General features: G+C 44.5%; 1 protein-coding gene across 7 annotated transcripts in view; it reads left to right on the forward strand.

The window, feature by feature from the left end:
- Nucleotides 1–17,760, forward strand: part of LOC109898168 (DENN domain-containing protein 1B) — a 178,057-nt gene that overhangs the window by 48,178 nt on the left and 112,119 nt on the right. For 6 of the 7 annotated variants that reach the window (XM_031833727.1, XM_031833728.1, XM_031833724.1 and 3 more), the window contains exon 3: nt 180–223. The exons of the other annotated variant lie outside the window; for it this stretch is intronic. In XM_031833727.1, the coding sequence (XP_031689587.1) occupies nt 180–223 (44 nt within the window). The remainder of the gene's footprint in view (nt 1–179; nt 224–17,760) is intronic. 7 annotated transcript variants of the gene reach the window in all.

The raw sequence follows: 17,760 nt of genomic DNA on the forward strand, positions 1-17,760 counted from the left end.
TCTCCACGGTGTTAGCTAGCTGGTGCTACTGTATGTGTGTATTGTTGGTGTGTGTCTGTGCCGACTGGCGGCAGCCACCCTTGCCTCCACCCCCTCATTAATATGTATATGTTCTGAGGCAGCGCTGCGAAGGCTGTGTTTCTCACCGCTGATTAATGCTGTCTGTCAATTACCTCCAGATCCTGCCGTGCTGTGGAGCTTCCCCCAGGACTACACAGACCAGGTTGGAGACACACACACACACACACACACACACACACACACACACACACACACACACACACACACACACACACACACACACACACACACACACACACTCCTCCTTCTCTATCCCGCTCTCCTCTCACTCGCTTTCTCTCATGGTGATACCCCTTCTCCCTCAACCTCTCTCTCTCACTCCCTGCCTCCCTCCTTTCCGTACTCAACCTGCCATCTAGTGCTACCCCCCCACACCCCACCCCCACACCCCACCACCACCACCACCGGCTGTTGCTGATAATGAAGGCAGTGAGCAGGTCTTCAATAACGGACGAATCAGTAATTATCGCGCAACCATGACAGGAATGCGCACCTCTGTTTCCTCGCTCTCTCTGTCTTCCTTTCTGTCTCCTTTTTACCGTCTTTCTGTTTTCTGTTCTTTCTGTTCTTTCTTCCCCTCTTTTCTGTCTCTCTGTCCCATTCACTTTCTCGGTCTCGTGTCTAACCAACCCCAAAAACACCACTAGGGTCTAAAGAGACCTTAAAGCCTTCCTCCCAGTGCCTAAACCGCCACTTATTTCAAATCCTGTCATTTGACAACATCCACCATGAGAGGGTGAAGCTGGCGATTTAATTTATGCAGGGTGGAAAAGGAAACGGATACGGATCTGTTGCATTACAAACCTGCTCTGAGACAGGTGTCGTACTGAGGGTTATTTTTGCTCAATGCTATTTAGCACGGTTGACCATGACGTACCAGTGATTCGACTGAAGTGTCGTACTGCTATTAGTTTCCCTGTTAGTCGTCGCTACCTGCCTTTTCATTACCATTGAATGAAAGAGCACTAAATCCAAATGGTGTCTTGTTCTTTGTCTCTGACTTAGATTTTCCCAGAATGACAGTTTAGCACCACAGTCCCAGCTAATAATAAGGATCATACATTCGAAGACCGTGCTAAAATGTGCAATTGTCGAAGATAACTCATTATGCACGGCTGTCTAAGTAAATGACAAAAAAATGGCAATACTGGTTGTTGTTTTGGTAGTTATCTTTGACTCTACAAGATGCGTGTGTGTGTGAGCTGTGGGTCTAACACTGCCATATTGTGGTCCTAAAAGCACGGCATGAGCGGGGGGCTAGAGGGATGCGGAGGTATGGACCATATTGTGGCGTGACCAGGCCAGTGTGTTGAAAGGTGTTGGAACACACACAGGTCTTAGAGCAGAGCAGAGCAGTGGGCAGACTGCAGCTGATCACAGGAAGAGAGAGAAACTAGAATGGAAGAGTAGAGGGAGAGATGAATATGCGTAGGCTAACTGTGTGTGTGTGTGTACGTACCACAGCAGAGAAGAAACGGCTTTGAAGAATCAACGGGTTGTAGAGACGCTCCCGGCTCTGTCTGTCTGCGGCTCTGTGTGTGTGTGTGTGTGTGTCACAATGCGATATTATCACGATACTTCGGTGCCGATACGATATGCATTGCAGTTATATACTGTGATTTTTACAGCGATTCGAGGTTCCAAACCTATTGCTCGCCATGTTTGCTGCAGAAAGACAAGAGGGAGCCATGAGAAAACTAGTTTCAGTCAGAGAAATAAAAGCGCTGAAAACAAATTGGCTCCCTATTTAAAAAGAAGCTTGAGAACAAGCTATGAAGGAAAATATTGACGTTTTGGTGCAGCTACAGGCAAATAGTGCAAATCACGAGCATTTGATTTAAGTAACAAAAGTGTTAGTTTCCCCCCTCTCGCTCTCTCTTGCTATCTCTGTTTCTCTCTGTTGTTGACCAGCTTGTGCGTGTGGATAAGATGGCTAGTGTAGCTATTGCGTGGTGTGACTGTGTGCAGACGGCATGGCCTTTCTTCTGTCGGCAGCCAGAAAGGCCTGTATACTATTCACACAGCTCATTACCAGGAATTGGGCTCCTTTTCCTCTTTGTGGCTCCACGCTGCGGCCGTGAGGAGGAGAGCTGCAGTCAGTCAATCAGTCAGTCATTCCTCTTTTCTCTAGGAGAGTAGCAGCATATGGCTGCAGATGCTAACAGTCTCCGCAGGCCTCCTTTTGTTTGGCCTGGTATTGTTGCCCGGCGTAATGACAGTTGTAGGATCGGGGTGGAGGGGTTAGTCTACCCCTGGGGAGGGAGGGGAGGAGGCAGGCAGGCAGGCAGGCAGACAGACAGGAGTGTGGATTATGGAAATATGAATGGATTTTTTTCTGTTCTGTGGTTGAATAGAGGCTCAAAGGAGAGCAGGCTGCAGGCTGGCACGCCAGGGCGGATAAATATGAAGTGAGAAATGCTCTCTCCATCTCTCACTCTCTCCATGTTTCGTTCGCTCTTTTTTTTCTTTCCCTCCTGCTCCCTCAACCCCTGAGACTCTTGATGTCCTGGTCATCTACAGCTGCCATGTGGAGAGGAATAGAGAAGGGGAAAGAGAGAGATGGCTAAAGCATATATTTGAATCGTAAGAAGGATTTTTTTTTTTTTGTTGTAAAATAGACAGATGGAAAGTTTCCTCTCAGATCTCATCCCAAAGTTCTTAAAAAATAGGAGACACACATACACACACAGTCTTGTATAACTAACCTTGTGGGGGGACACAATTCAGTCCCTTTCAAAATAATATTTTACCTGACCCAAAAACCCTAACCCTAGCTCCTAACCTTAACCCTAAAACTAACCTTAAGCCCAAACCCCCTACAAATAGCATTTGACCCCAATTGATCATAATTTTGATCATTTACTATTCTTGTGGGGACTTCTGGTCCACACACACACACACACACACACACACACACACACACACACACACACACACACACACACACACACACACACACACACACACTGGTCTCTGTCTCTGTTTCTCTGTCTCTGTTTCTCTCTCTCTTTTGCACACACACAGGGATGATATTCTCCAAACTTATCAGAGCATTGAGTCATGCTGATAGCCTCTCTGTGTGTCTCTACCTCTCTGTCTTTTCTCCCATTTCTTCTCAGTGGCAGCTGTGGCAGGAAATTACAAATGACACCTAAACAGCAGTTTTCTGCATGTGTTATTACATTAGTCCCAGATAAATGCAGTAAATCGTTTACAGTACTGGATACTGCTACTATAGAGTAAATCTGTACCACGGCTACATATTCAACAATCCAATTGTGTGTTTTTACCCTACCACCTGTTTGGTGTGTGTTTTAGAAGCAGAGAGAGACAAAGGCAGATAGCGAGAGAGGCAGAGAGACTCAGAAAGGCAGATAGATGGAAGCAGAGCGAGAGACCAATAGGCAGACCAATAGACAGTGTGGTCTCAGTCAGTAGAGAAATGGAAAGAGCCAGTGTTGTTGTCCCAGGGGTCTCCTCTCTCAGAGCAGATATTAGTCTATCTCTGACACCATGGCGCATCAGAGCATCCACACTGACACCATATGATTGGTGGACCCATCCCTGGGCCGGGGAGGGTGAGCATCAGAGGGGAGAGTGATGGGGTAACATGGGGAAGGAGGAAGAGAAACGCAGGGGCAGGGGGTAGACTGACAGTTGGGCGTAGGCGTGGGAGGCAGGGGAGAGGGGGAGGCATATGGAGTGATGGGGTGAGAATAGGGGCCTTGCCAGCGCTACGGTTGCTGCTGTTATGACGGCCGTTTTTGTAGGGCTGTAACGGGGTGATGAGCAGTGAGAGATGAGGAAAGAGGCGGTGTGTGTGTGTGTTTATGTCTTCACTTCTGCGTCTGTGTGTGTCGAGGGGTCTCGTCTTTCCCCTTCACTGCACCCTGACAGCAGTGTCAGACAAGGCCCTATAATGTGTGTGTGTGTGTTTATCTGTCTCTAGCCCCTCAATGCCCGCTCTCTGGGGTGTTGTGGGGCACTACCTAATGGAAAGACTCGCCCCGCTGAGCTGGCCTTTATACAGGCACTCCTCTGGACATCTAACTGATGGCCTTTGTTGCTCATGGGTCCTGATTACACTGACCCCTGGGCTGCTTCTTAGGAGAGGTAGAGGGGAGGAGAGAGCATTGGCGGAGTGGGAGATGAGGGGAGAGAAGTGAAGAGAAGAAAGTAAAGTGCAGGAGAGGAGAGAACTGCGTCGAGGAAAGGAAAGAGGAGCGGAGGGTGTGTTTTTGGCAGTCGTGGAAAGGGATAGGGCACTGCAGGTATATCTTGGCAACCTAGTCCTCTACCAGATTCTGTTCTAAAAACAGGGAGGTGTTCTGGTAAAGAACTCTGATGTTCCGCAAACAGAACAGAGATTGTGGAACAAGGTAGACCTTTTGGTCACATGGTGTCTCATAGTTTCTTCCACCTTATAGTCTATAGCCTGTTTCACTATGGCTATATCATTGCTACACTACCTGTGTTTTCTACAAGCACATGGAGTAGTCAGCCAAATAGAAAAAGTAGCCAGCCAGGCTCCCCCAGGCTTTCCCCCCTGAGTTAAGACATTTTTGCAGAACATGCTCTATTTTGGTGGCCTCTAGTCAATTCTAATGCCTCTATTCCATCTGAAAAACGCAGTGAAATTATTGAAAACTTTTAGTTTACCTCTCAGTTGTGGTATCGTGTTTACAGTTTAAGTGACTAAAAATGAATGAATTCAGACTATAATGGACAGATGGCCACCGTTTTGCAAGCTCTGACCCAATGTTGCTTTTTTGTGATTACTTTGTTGTTTATTTGTACTTTATTTTCACGAAATGTATCCACTATTATTTCTTACAATCAACAAAAACTTTGAACATCAGATCGGCAGTTACTTATCCAAATTCTGGCTTCAACTTTGACTCATCTGCCCTGGGCTCTGTCTGTAATTCCGACCCAATTTTTGGGCTACCCAATAGAAAATGCCGGCGTTTCATGCAGAAACTCAAACAGGGAGTACCTGTGACTCGCTCCGTTGAGAAATTGTCACCAGAATCAGAGATTATGCTACAGGACTGCTTTAGCACTGGTTGGAATATGTTTCGAGACTTCGCCGATTAACATTGACGAGCTAACCACCTCTGTGACTGGCTTCATTAGAAAATGTATTGGCGACGTTGTCTCCACTAAGGGTTCGCTGCTTTCCCAATAAAATACCCCTGGATTAACACGGAGATTGGTGCTAAAGGACAGGGTTAACGCACATAGAGCTCGTAGACAACCCTGAGGCTACGGCCGAGGACCGGAATAAGTACAAGTCCCACTATGACCCCCGCAGAGTCATCAATTGAGCAAAAGGACAATATAGGAATAAGGTGGAATCATATTACACCGGCTCCCACGCCTGCTGCATGTGGCAGGGGCTACAGTCCATTACGGATTACAAAGACCCAACCGTTTTCAGCCCAACGATGCCTCTCTACCAGACAAACTCAATGCATTTTATTTATGCTTTGACAACAACAACATTGTGCCGGGTGTGAGGGCCGTCACCAAACTAGAAGATTGGGTGATCTCAGTTTCCGAGGCCAATGTGAGAAAGGTCTTTTATTGCGGTCGGGTCCCGGCGGTATTCCAAGGCGCATTCTTAGAGCATGCGAAGAACATCTGGCTGGCATCCACAATTTTCACCTCTCTTTGTCCCAGTCTGTAATCCCCACATGTTTTAAGATGACCACCGTCATTCCTGTCCCCAAGAACCCTAATCACGAAGTGCTTTGAGAGGCTGGTTATGGCATACATTAACTCCACCATCTCAGACATGCTAGACCCACTCCAATTTGCATACCGCCCCCAACAGATCCATAGATTATGCAATCTCAATTTCTCTCCACCCTGCCCTCACCCACCCACCTTAGTCCCCTCCTGTACTTCCTGTTCACCCACGACGGGGCTGTATTGGAGCGGGTCGAGAGCTTCAAATTCCTTGGTGTCCAAATCACTAAAGACTTAAAATGGTCCAAACACGGGTACAGTCGTGAAGAAGGCGCGACAGTGCCTCCTTCCCCTCAGGAGGTTTAGAGAGTTTGGCATGGGCCCTCAAATCCTCAAAGATCTATAGCTATACCATTGAGTGCATCTTGACTGGTGTAACAACACCTGCACAGGATTGGTACATTCGAACATCACACCTGGGGGACGGGTACAGGATGGCAGCAACAACTGCCCAAGAAGGCACAATCCATCAGTGCTCAGACTGTCCGCAATAGACTGAGAAAGGCTGGACTGAGGGCTTGTTGGCCAGGTTGTAAGGCAGGTCCTCACCAGACATCACCGGCAACCATGTTGTCTATGGGCACAAACCCACCGTCACTTTAAAACGTTACTATCTGACAAGTCTTGATGGACTTCATAACGTAAATACAAACTAGATTTTTTGTTTACTTGTCCCGATGCGATACCATGAGTATATAATTGTGTTGTATGATTTTTGAATGGCAAGGATATGAGATCGACATTACTCAGTCAGTTTGACACCTTTTGTAAACTTTTGTAATCTCAAGCTTGCTGTTCATTAAAGCACATGAATTTGCCCCTCCTTGGCTGCATATGAAACACGCAAGATTCCAACGTTAACTTTTTTCGATGACACGTGCATCTCCAAGCTTACTGGCTAACAATCTATGGGTCTGAACATAATTTCTTCTGGCCCAGACATGGTGTAGTTCAGTTCTTAAAGTGCAACTGACAGCATTTTAACAACATGAAATCTTATTATAATCTGTTCATATACACCCCCAGGAAGAATATTTTTTTATTTAATTTATTTATTCCATTTTCTGACGAGAGCACTGAGATATGGTAATTTTCACATTTTCATAAATTCTTAGAATGTTTGGGAATTACTTATACTAAGGTATTTGTGAAAATTCTACAGCAATATAAGGTTGGAAAGTGGCTCTGCATTTGGACAATTAATAGACATTGCAGTAAATTAACCTAGGACCGTAGTTTATGCAGACTGGTGCGCCATAGCCAATCAGAGGTACAGTAGGCCTATATGCAAACAAGCTATTTGCCACAAGGGCCTGCCATTATTCACTTTGAACTGGACTGTGTGTTTACAGGCAGTTGCAACAGCGCAACTTCAGATCATTAGAATGCATTCAGCAGAAGTCACAAAATACACTTGAATGGATTTCAGCAAATATGTAGCTAAATGCCACTGGAGTCCTCATATATTTGGAAACTTTACAGTCCTATTGATCAAACAACCATAAATAGGTAGGTTATGTTTCCCTATATGCACATCGACAAGATCAACCACTAATGCACTGATAAACGATGAGGAATAGTCTGCTCGTTCCTTCTGCAGCTTGCCTGCCAGTGAATGCAGTGTCCCAACAATGCACCCAAGCTTACTGGCTAAAGTTAGCTAGCTTGCTAGCTAGCTACTTCCAGACCCAAAGGTGAGAACACCTCACTGAACGTTTTACTCGCCCTGGCAGAGCTGGGTAGGCCATTTACCTGTTATATTGAGCGTTAGTGACGAACTATAACTTTTTTTGCACACGTTTACTGACACCGGCCACATTCAGCGGGTGTTGCGCATATGCAAATTCATCAGTTATTCTGCGTTCTGGCACACTTGGACGAGTGCTCTGAAAACGGAGTAAATAGCTAGCCTGGGTGAATTTGCGAACACGAGATATGCTAACTGGAGAACAGTTGTTCAGCATAGCTAGCTAGCTAGCTAGCTGGCAAAGTGATTCACATTTATTGCTAGCTAACCAAATGACACGTGCATCTATAGCTGTGTAGCAACCAAAAATGTATAAGAGGGGAAAAAGTCAGTCACTCGCCCACTCCTCCAATGACATGACGTCCTCCTAGCAGCTAGCTAGTTAATGTTAGGCTCTGTATTTTTAGCTTAATACATAAATATATACGCTAGCATATTAAAAACTAAAACTAAAAATGTGTACTCATCAATGTGTACTCATCAGACCAAAGGACAGATTTCCACCCAAGCAAGTCTCTTGTTCTTATTGGTGTCCTTTTAGTAGTGGTTTCTTTGCAGCAATTCGACCACGAAGGCCTGATTCACGTAGTCTCATCTGAACAGTTGATATTGAGATGTGTCTGTTACTTGAACATTTATTTGGGCTGCAATCTGAGATGCAGATAACTCTAATGATGTTGACCTCTGCAGCAGAGGCAACTCTGGGTCTTCCTTTCCTGTGGTGGTCCTCATGAGAGCCAGTTTCATCACAGCGCCTCATGGTTTTTGCAACTTCACTTGAAGAAACTTTCAAAGTTCTTGAAATGTTCTGTATTGACTGACCTTCATATCTTAAAGTAATGATGGACTATCATTTCTCTTTGCTTATTTGAGCTGTTCTTGTCATAATATGGACTTGGGGTCATGCAGGGCCCATGGGTTGGCACACTTCATCTGTATATTCAGCTATTAATAGGTTACATTTGGTTATGATATGTATTAAAAAGCTGTGTATTATTATTTAGCAATGCAATTTATTACTCTAGATTTGAAAATACGACGCTGCCCCTTTTATTTTCCAATAGAGATATCGAAATGGCTACAGTAGTCTAGCCAAGACAAATGCTAGGTGTATTTTTGTTGCTTTCTTTTTGCAGGCTTAGTATCAACAGTAGCCAGCATATTCCTAGTATGTTCACTATTGAAGGTTTGCTTTTTTAAACCACTTTCCGTAAAATAAACTCATTAAGTTTATCGATGTCCGCTTCTTTTTGCTTTGGACACAGCTCACGTGTGCTGTGTGAAAGCAGCAACTTCTGTACTGCTTGAGAAGTGGACTCGTGAGAGCGTGCTGGTGCTTGAATGAACGACCAATCATATTGCTCAGATGCAAAACGCATGTCGGGCCAGTGACAGACGTGTTCCAGTATCCCAACACGATTTTGCTGGCCCCAGTCCAGCAGGGCATCGTTAATGTCGGACCCTGAAAGCAAAATAAATGCGCCACAAAACAATAGGCTAAGTGGATTTCGACTTACCACATTATATGGGACCAAGGGCGTCGTTAAGGAGGGGGGAAAAAATGAATGATTCATGGGCCCCTAAATGTTTAGAGAATTATTTGTTTATCATTTAAAAAATGTTAGACAAAAAAAGTGTGATTAAATTAAGACGTATAACCATAATCAGATCAGGCATCTCTACCCAACCATCCCATTTGAGTAGCCTAGCTATCCAATATAGCTAGCTTGCTAGCTTCAGGTAGCTGCCTACCGTGGACTCACTCGGCTCGGTCAGAGCAGTAATTATTAACATGATGATCATGCGCTACCACTACCAGCTATGGCTAGCTAATTAGCTATTATTATAACTGTTTTCCCCAATATTTGTGTGATATTTGTGAGCTAGCTAGACTAAAATTAAAACCTAACATGTAACCTACTGCATGCTACTACTACTACTGGTGTAGACAAAGATCCCAACGTGTATTTACTACAAGTTGAAAGAGCAGACCTTGGAGGTGAGGCAGTTGTTTTGCAGCAGCAGCATAACTAGACCATTTTTAAATTGTAAAGTTAGGCACATGATGACTTAAATACATATTCTATTCGATATGTATACTATTAAAACGTTTTTTTCTTCTTTCATTAGTAGACTTTGAGTATGGCAACCTTTTGTAGGAGTGAACATTTACACCTAAAATGTCCTTTGTTTACTCACTTCCTAGTGCCTAGAGAGCCCCAGGTAGACAGGATCTCAGCAGTAAGCTGTCAGACAGACTCTGATGCAGAGGAGAGCAGGGAGGAGGAAGAGGAGTTAAAGAGTAGCAGTAGTGCCAGTGAAGGAGTGACAGAAGAGATTGAACAAGCAAGTAATAAGGGAAAGGAAGAATATGGACAGATTCGAAGTGAGGAAGATGAGGTTTTAGATGATCCAGCACTGTGGCCAGAGAAAGTACAAGACCGTGAAAGATAATCTATTGTTTGCAGACTAGCCAACAGGTGTGGTGATGGGACAGAACTGTATAAAATCATGCCTCCAGACTCCGAAGGCAAGCCATTCCCAAACTATTTACAGTACAGAAAGTCAACAAACGGGAGAGAAAATGTGCAGAGAGATTGGCTTATATATAGCAAGAGTGTAAAGGCATTATATTGCATTCCATGTATAATTTTTACTTGTGAGCAAAGTAAACCATCACCCAGTTCTCTGAATAGTAAGGATGGCTATAAGATATAATCAGTGAAATGGCGGAGAATGTCTGACAAACTACCAGAGCATGAGGACGGTGTGTCTCACAAGAACTGTTACTGGAAATGGACAAATCTGCAGCATACCATAACAAAGCCTACAGGTATAGACAGTGAACTGCAGAAACAAATCCAGTCAGAAATGTATAGAAACAGAGCACTTTTAGAAAGGATTTTGGATGTGATACTTTACTTAGCATCTAGGGATCTGCCATTCCAGGGTAAATCACTCAATCTTGATGATGTTCATAATGGACATTTCCTAGGCTTACTGGAACTGTTGACCCGCTATTACGCGAGCACTTACAGTCAAGGACAAAAAGAAAGGAGCGTGACTGACTCTTTACCTCAGCCCTGAGAGACAAAACAAGTTCATAGGAATATGTGGTCAAAGGGTTTTGAAAACAGTACTTTATGAAAGAGAAGATGCAATCTATTACTTGGTTATTTTGGATGCAACTCCAGACATTTCCCATACTGAGCTAAATGTATTATTGGGTGAGATATGTACACAAATATAAAGTTCAGGGAACAGGTGAATGGGAAATAATTTAACCTATTCTTGAATTTTAAAGACTTAAAATTTCTGAAATGATTGTGAGTGCATTGGAAGGGCATGGTATTGACATAGCAGATTGTTGTGGTCAAGACTTTGATAATGGTGCAAATATGTCAGGGAAAAGAATCCACTGGTCACATACTCACCTTGTGCCTCTACTTACTCTTAATCTTGTGGGTGTACATGCAGCTCAGTTGTGCCCAGAAGTATCCACCTTTTTTGGCTGTGGGAATCACCTTTACAATCTGTTCAGTGCCAGCCCAGAGTGATGGGCCATTCTCAAGGAAAAGACTGGCTGCTGTCTTAACCGCCTTTCAGACACGCGATGGTGTGAGCGTATTGCTGTGGTCTGACCAGTGGCAACTCATTTACCGTCTATCATCAAGGCCCTAGACATGTTTCTTGCTACCTGCAGCCTGACAAACGCAGCCAAATCAGAGGCAAAAGGTTCTGAAAAGCTACTTCATGTCTTTCAAGGCAATCTTCCTGCTCACTTTCTGGGTAAAAGTGTTTGCAGTGTACTGAGGATAGAAGCCGAATTCTTCAGTCAGGAAGTTTTTTCTCTGGATACTGAAGCAGCTCACATTAAGACGCTACAGGAAGAAATACAGGCTCTGCGTAATCAATGGTGACGCTCTTCTGGCAGAAGCCTCCATGGTGGCAAATGAAATGGGTGGAACTGCGCCGTTTCACAGTGAACAGAGGAGCCGCCAGAAAAAAAAGAAAACGTTTCCCTGATGAGACTGAAGATGACATCGCAAATGAACAGAAGTCAGCCTATTGGATTTCGTAATACAGTGTTTTTATGTGGCTCTGGATAGTATAGTCACTCATTTGGACACGCGGTTTCACACGATTGCAGCTATATGCGAGGAGTTTTCACCAATACTTCCATTTAGGAAAATGACTGAAAACCAAATTCGTGTATCTTGCCACAAATTGAGAAATAAGTACTCCAAAGATCTCACAGATGGATTTGAAAATGAAGTGCGACATCTAAAGGCGATATATGGTGCCACTTTTTCAGGCCTTTCTCCTGGTGAGATCCTAAATGCCATCCACAAGATGCAGCTACAGAGCATTTTTGGAGAGGTGTGCATTGCGCTGCGAATCGTCTGTACAATGCCTGTAACAGTTGCTGGAGGTGAAACGTGCCCTCAGTAAGCTGAAACTTAGAAATAACTATCTGAGATCTACAATGTGCCAAGACTGGTTGAACAGCCTTACCGTCCTACAACTACAGTTGTAGTTTCACAGATGCTTGTTCTCTGTAGGTACCACATTTATGCTTGCAGTCCACATAGTTCAGGAACATTTATTTTTTATTTTGGGTGTGTTATTTAGGCATATATTTAGGAATTATGCATAGGGCAGAAGAGGGTTAGCCTTGTTTATAAGAATTGGTAATACATTCTTTAATCTGAAACATGGATCATTGGTAATTTCTTCATTAAAACTGACTACAATACCCTATATTAAGAAAATAAGTCACCAATTGTGTTGTTATTTATAATAAAGCATCATAAAAATCTCATGACACAGACAGCTTTTGTTAACATTAGGAATCAAAAATGTTTGCAATACTGTTAATATAGGCAAAGGATGAAGGTGGAAACTAGAACCTGCACAATTGTAGTATAGAGCAGCAGAAGCTTATAGTTAGTACATTTAATAACACCTGGTTCAGTTCATTATGTTAATCTGAAACATTTTGATTTCTACGTATGGGACGTGCAGATTCACTCGCAATATATGGAATGTCCTCCGTGTAAAGAAATTAGACTGCAACCACAGTGCACACATCCTGGAGACGGGACAGACAGCAGGCTGTTTCCCTGTCATCGCTGATTGTGACTGACAGACGCCCGTCCTATCAAGAGATCGCTAGAAGATGCATGTCGTTAATTCTAGCGGAAGAGGGCTCTGCAGACTTTCTGACTTGTGAATTGAAAAGTGGAAAAAGTAGCCAGCTGAAAATGGGTTTGTAATCGGCTGTATAGCCGTACAGCCGGGCTCTATTGGAAAGCACTGCAATACTCCTATGCTGCAGTTCTGCTGTATAACCACCAGCTTCTATTAGCCTACATACAGGGTTGGTATTGAATTGCTTTCCAGCTCACAACAGAGAAACAGAGGGTTTCTGATGTCCTTCTATGGAAGATGTGATGCCAGATAAAGAGAGATTTCTGAATAACGATGCATGTTTCTTTACTACTCACATAAAAAATATGAGAGGCTTGGCAGGAGAAGGGGGGATGGTGCCTAGAATGATGGAGGGAGAGATGGAGAGAGCAGAAAGAGCAGGGTTGCTCGGGTGACCTGGAAGTCTCCAGTACACCTCATCCATTGTACATCTGTCAATTTTCTGCCAAATGTTTAGGCGCTACTGTCACGATGGCACTTCTCTGCATCGCTTCAATGTATGTATTACAGTCGCGTGGGTGTGCGTGTCCTCTGATAGACCATGTGTTAGTAGCAGCTCCACACCAGGGTTCACAGTGGAGCAGGGCCCGATGGGAGCTGACAGCTTAAAGAGGGAAACCCGCTTAGGCTGCCTCCCTGGCTGAAACACACACACACACATACACACGCACACCTCCTGCTACTTAATTAATGTGTGTGTTTGGGGCATATGTAGCGAGAGCCTCTCCTGGCCCACTAGCAGAGCGTCTCGGAAGGAGAGAGACTGTTCCTCTATCACATGGTAATGTATTCTCTGGAGAATCTCTGCATCATAATGCTCTTGTTCTCTCTCTCGCTCTCTCTCTCGGAGCCATCTGTGATATGAAGAGGGTACATGATAGACAGAGAGGAATGACACTCACCAAAACAAAAAAATAAAAGATGTAAACTAAAAGTAAGGATGTAACTGAATGTCCGCTCTCTCTCCTCTTTCTGCTTGTTGCTTGCGTGTCATCTTTATTCGGCTGGTGATACATTTGGATCATACATCTCTTCCTAAACTTTTTAACATTATGGAGATGGTACAATAGTACCAAAATAATACCAAGTAGCATAATTGTCTCTTTCAACATTTGTTTCGTTTTAAAATAACTATAGCTGTGGGCATATTCTTCCCTCTGTTTTAATCCACCTAAAGGTTCACTCTGTCACTGTATAGCCTAAAGGTTGTTGAAGGCAAGACTGATCTCTGTTAGCAGGCGACTGATGTTCTGGCCATCATTTTGTCCTTGGCTCTCTGGCCCCAGCGAAAGGTAGAGGAAGGCTACAGATTGAGGATGTGTTCGAGGTCCAGAGGTTAGCCAAGAAGTGACTACTATTTCCATCACACTCCTCTTCCTTCCTTTTATTGCAGTGGCCATGTGAACCGCACGCATGCACGACGATATGCAGACACACACACACACACACACACACCTGTCAGTGGTTCCAGAGGCTAAGGGATCAATATATCACCTTCTCCACTTTCTTAAGAAGTCCCTCAGTAACCCAGCGGCGTTGTTAACCAAAATAACCTTCGCCTCGCTAGACAGAGAGCCAGCCTCTCTCCACCCCAGGGGTCGCTGTGAGAAACCGCTGGAAGAAAAAAATGAAAAAATCTGTGAAATCCTTCCATCCCTCAGCCTGTGCGGTACGGTGCGAGAATGTGAAAATGCAACGCCCTCGTGTCAATTGTAAAGCCCCCCCCTCCCCCTCCCCCCAAACCAGCTCTGTGCCTCGGTCCGGCTCTGAAGGCCGCTCTTATTACCGGCACAGAGCGCAGGTCAGGATGGCAAGCCAGCAGCATACTATTAAAGTGTAATGAAAGGAATCTCTGCAGGCTCTGCCTTGCTGTTTCGCAGGCCACACAATCCACAGGATCTGATCTGCTGCAGTTCTCTCTCTCTCTCTCTCTCTCTCTCTCTCTCTGCCCATTGTTCTCCTCATTCTCTGTTCTATTCCGCATGTTTTACACTTCTAATTCTATCATTAGAACATTGTGTCATTTTAAGAGTTCTGTCTTCAATGTCATTTAGAATACCATGGTATATTCTGCTTTTAATGAATGTATCTAGTGCAGTTGCTGGCCAAGTAAAAACAGAAGGATGGTTGGCTTGTTGGTGAAAGCTCACAGTAAACTGTAGACTATATTGGTAATCTTCACCAAGCGAAGAACACTGCTGAGCACCATATCAGTCATAACAATAAAAATGTCCTTTGAGGATAATAAACTATTCTATACGAGTCCTAATCCTATTGGGTTTGTTTTTAGATTTTTTTTCTGGATTCCCTTGAAAGCTAACTAAAATAGTTAAAATCTGATCATAATCCACTGTGCTCTCCCGTAGCATCATGCATTTATCTTTTGAATATTGTAGCTTAAAGTTGCACCCGGGCTGACCCTGCCACTCTGTATCTGAAAGAGTGAATACTAACAATCTCTTTGTCATGTTAGCTAGAGGCCTGGGTAAAGCAATGCATGCAGGACGGATGGCCAGAGATCGGCTGGGAGACGACCCTAATTGGGGAAAGGGGGCGAGAGGGGGACTGGGAGGACGGGGTGTGAGGGAACGAGAGGGGCTTGGGAAGTTGGTGTTGAGAGAGGGACGGGGAGATGGGATGAGAGGGGGATTTAGAGAGAAAGATGAGAGTGCAGAGGAGGAACGTCAGGGTGACGGGAGCGAGAGTGGGACGTGAGGGTGCAGGGGGTGGAGGGTTGGTTGTTGGTGAGGAATGAGATGGGCTGAGGGGACATGTGGGTTCCTGCATTGATCTGTGAGGAACCATGCAGACGCTGTCATTGGACTGGTGCCATCAGCCATTGCAAACCAGGCGAGTCGATTGCTCTGTGCTCAGAACCGGATCACTGACAGATCAGGGTGGACTGGACCAGAGCCAGCCAGTCACTTTCGATTGAAATCAGATGGGGCTGTTTTTTTTGTTGACTAGGCCGAGAACCTTAGTTGGCCCACTGATTGGCTGGCTTGGTTTGTAGTGCTGAGCAATTATAAAAAATATTTAAAAAAAGATTAACGGTTTTTGATTTCATTTTGCAATTTTTTTTAAACAAATGCATTATGAAATAATGACAACCATTTTAGATCCCTCAGCCATCACCTGCCTTTTTCCTGACACTGACATTGGGTTGAATGCTGTGATATCACAGAGTAAAAGAATGAATAAGAGCCCCATTATGCCCGTTACTTCATATCGCTTATTAACCACCATTTATTCTCATTGCTTACTTTTCTTTAATAGAATACTTCAGTTGTGCATATTACTTAGTTTTTATTTGATGACTTTAAGGAATAATGGACCATAATAATAAAGTAATTATCTGTTCAGGCAGTAGCAGCCAGCCAGTTAGCCAACTGTCTCATATTATCTCTCATTGAATGAGTCATCCTATTGGCTAGTGGCTAGCTGGCTGACAAAATAATTTTACTAGGGAAAGGGGGATACCTTGTCAGTTGTACAACTGAATGCATTCAACTGAAATGTATCTTCCGCATTTAACCCAACCCCTCTGAATCAGAGAGGTGCGGGGGGGCTGCCTTAATCGACATCCATGTCTTCGATGCCCGGGGAACAGTGGGTTAACTGCCTTGCTCAGGGACAGAATGACAGATTATTACCTTGTTAGCTCGGGGATTCGACCCAGCAACCTTTCGGTTACTGACCCAATGCTCTAACCACTAGGCTACCTGCCGCCACACTAGTTTCTTAAATTAAATAAGGCATCCTTTCAAGACTGCTAATTGGCTAGTACTGCTGTCAATTGGGTAGAGCTACCTCACAAACTGTCTCTATCCCTCTCGTTGTTGTGTATCTTGTGCATTGTCACATGGTCTGTGTGTGTCCGCCTCTGTCTGGGGCCAGGAAGAACAGGCACAATGGATTATGGTCATTGTAGTTAATTACCACATTTCTGCGCTGAAGTAGGTTGAGGAAGAAGGAGAAGGGGATGAAATCTACAACTTCTAATCAGCCCAGTATCCCACATACTTTTGTTTATTTTGTGTATCTGGACACCCCTTCACCCAGCCACAGCCCGTTGCTGACAGGTGTATAAAATCGAGCACAATCTCCATAGACAAACATTGGCAGTAGAATGGCCTCAGTGACTTTCAACCACAGGAGGTTGGTGCTAGTGGTAATGACTGGAGCCGGAATCAGTGAAACAGTATACATCAAACACATGGTTTCCAGGTGTTTGATGCCATACTATATGCTCTGTTTTGGACATTATTATGAGCCGTCCTCCCCTCAGCAACCTCCACTGATGTTCTGAAGCACGTAGCGCCTAAAAAATTGTCTGTCCTCAGTTGCAACACTCACTACCGAGTTCCAAACTGCCCCTGGAAGCAACCTCAGCATAAGAACTGTTCGTCGGGAGCTTCATGAAGTGGGTTTTTATGGCTAAGCAGCCGCACACAAGCCTAAGATCACTATGTGCAATGCCAAGTGTCGGCTGTAGTGGTGTAAAGCTCGCCACCATTGGGCTCTGGAGCAGTGGAAACACGTTCTTCTCGAGTGATGAATCACGCTTCACCATCTGGCAGTCCGACGGACAAATCTGGGTTTGGCGGATGCCAGGACAGCCTACCTGACCCAATGCATTGTGCCAACTGTAAAGTTTGGTGGAGGAGGAATAATGGTCTGGGTACTGTTTTTCACAGTTTGGGCTAGGCCCCCCTTGTAGCGTTAAGAGAGATCTTAACGCTACAGCATACAATTACATTTGAGATAATTCTGTGCTTCCAACTTTGTGGCAACATTTTTGGGAAGGACCTTTCCTGTTTCAGCATGACAATGCCCCTGTGCACAAAGTGAGATCCATACAGAAATGGTTTGTGGAAGAACTTGACTGGCCTGCACAGAGCTCTGACCTCAACCCCATCGAACACCTCTGGGATGTATTGGAATGCCGAATGCGAGCCAGGCCTAATCAC

Source organism: Oncorhynchus kisutch, linkage group LG10 (genome assembly GCF_002021735.2).
Source record: "Oncorhynchus kisutch isolate 150728-3 linkage group LG10, Okis_V2, whole genome shotgun sequence".
Classification (NCBI taxonomy): Eukaryota; Metazoa; Chordata; class Actinopteri; order Salmoniformes; family Salmonidae; genus Oncorhynchus; species Oncorhynchus kisutch.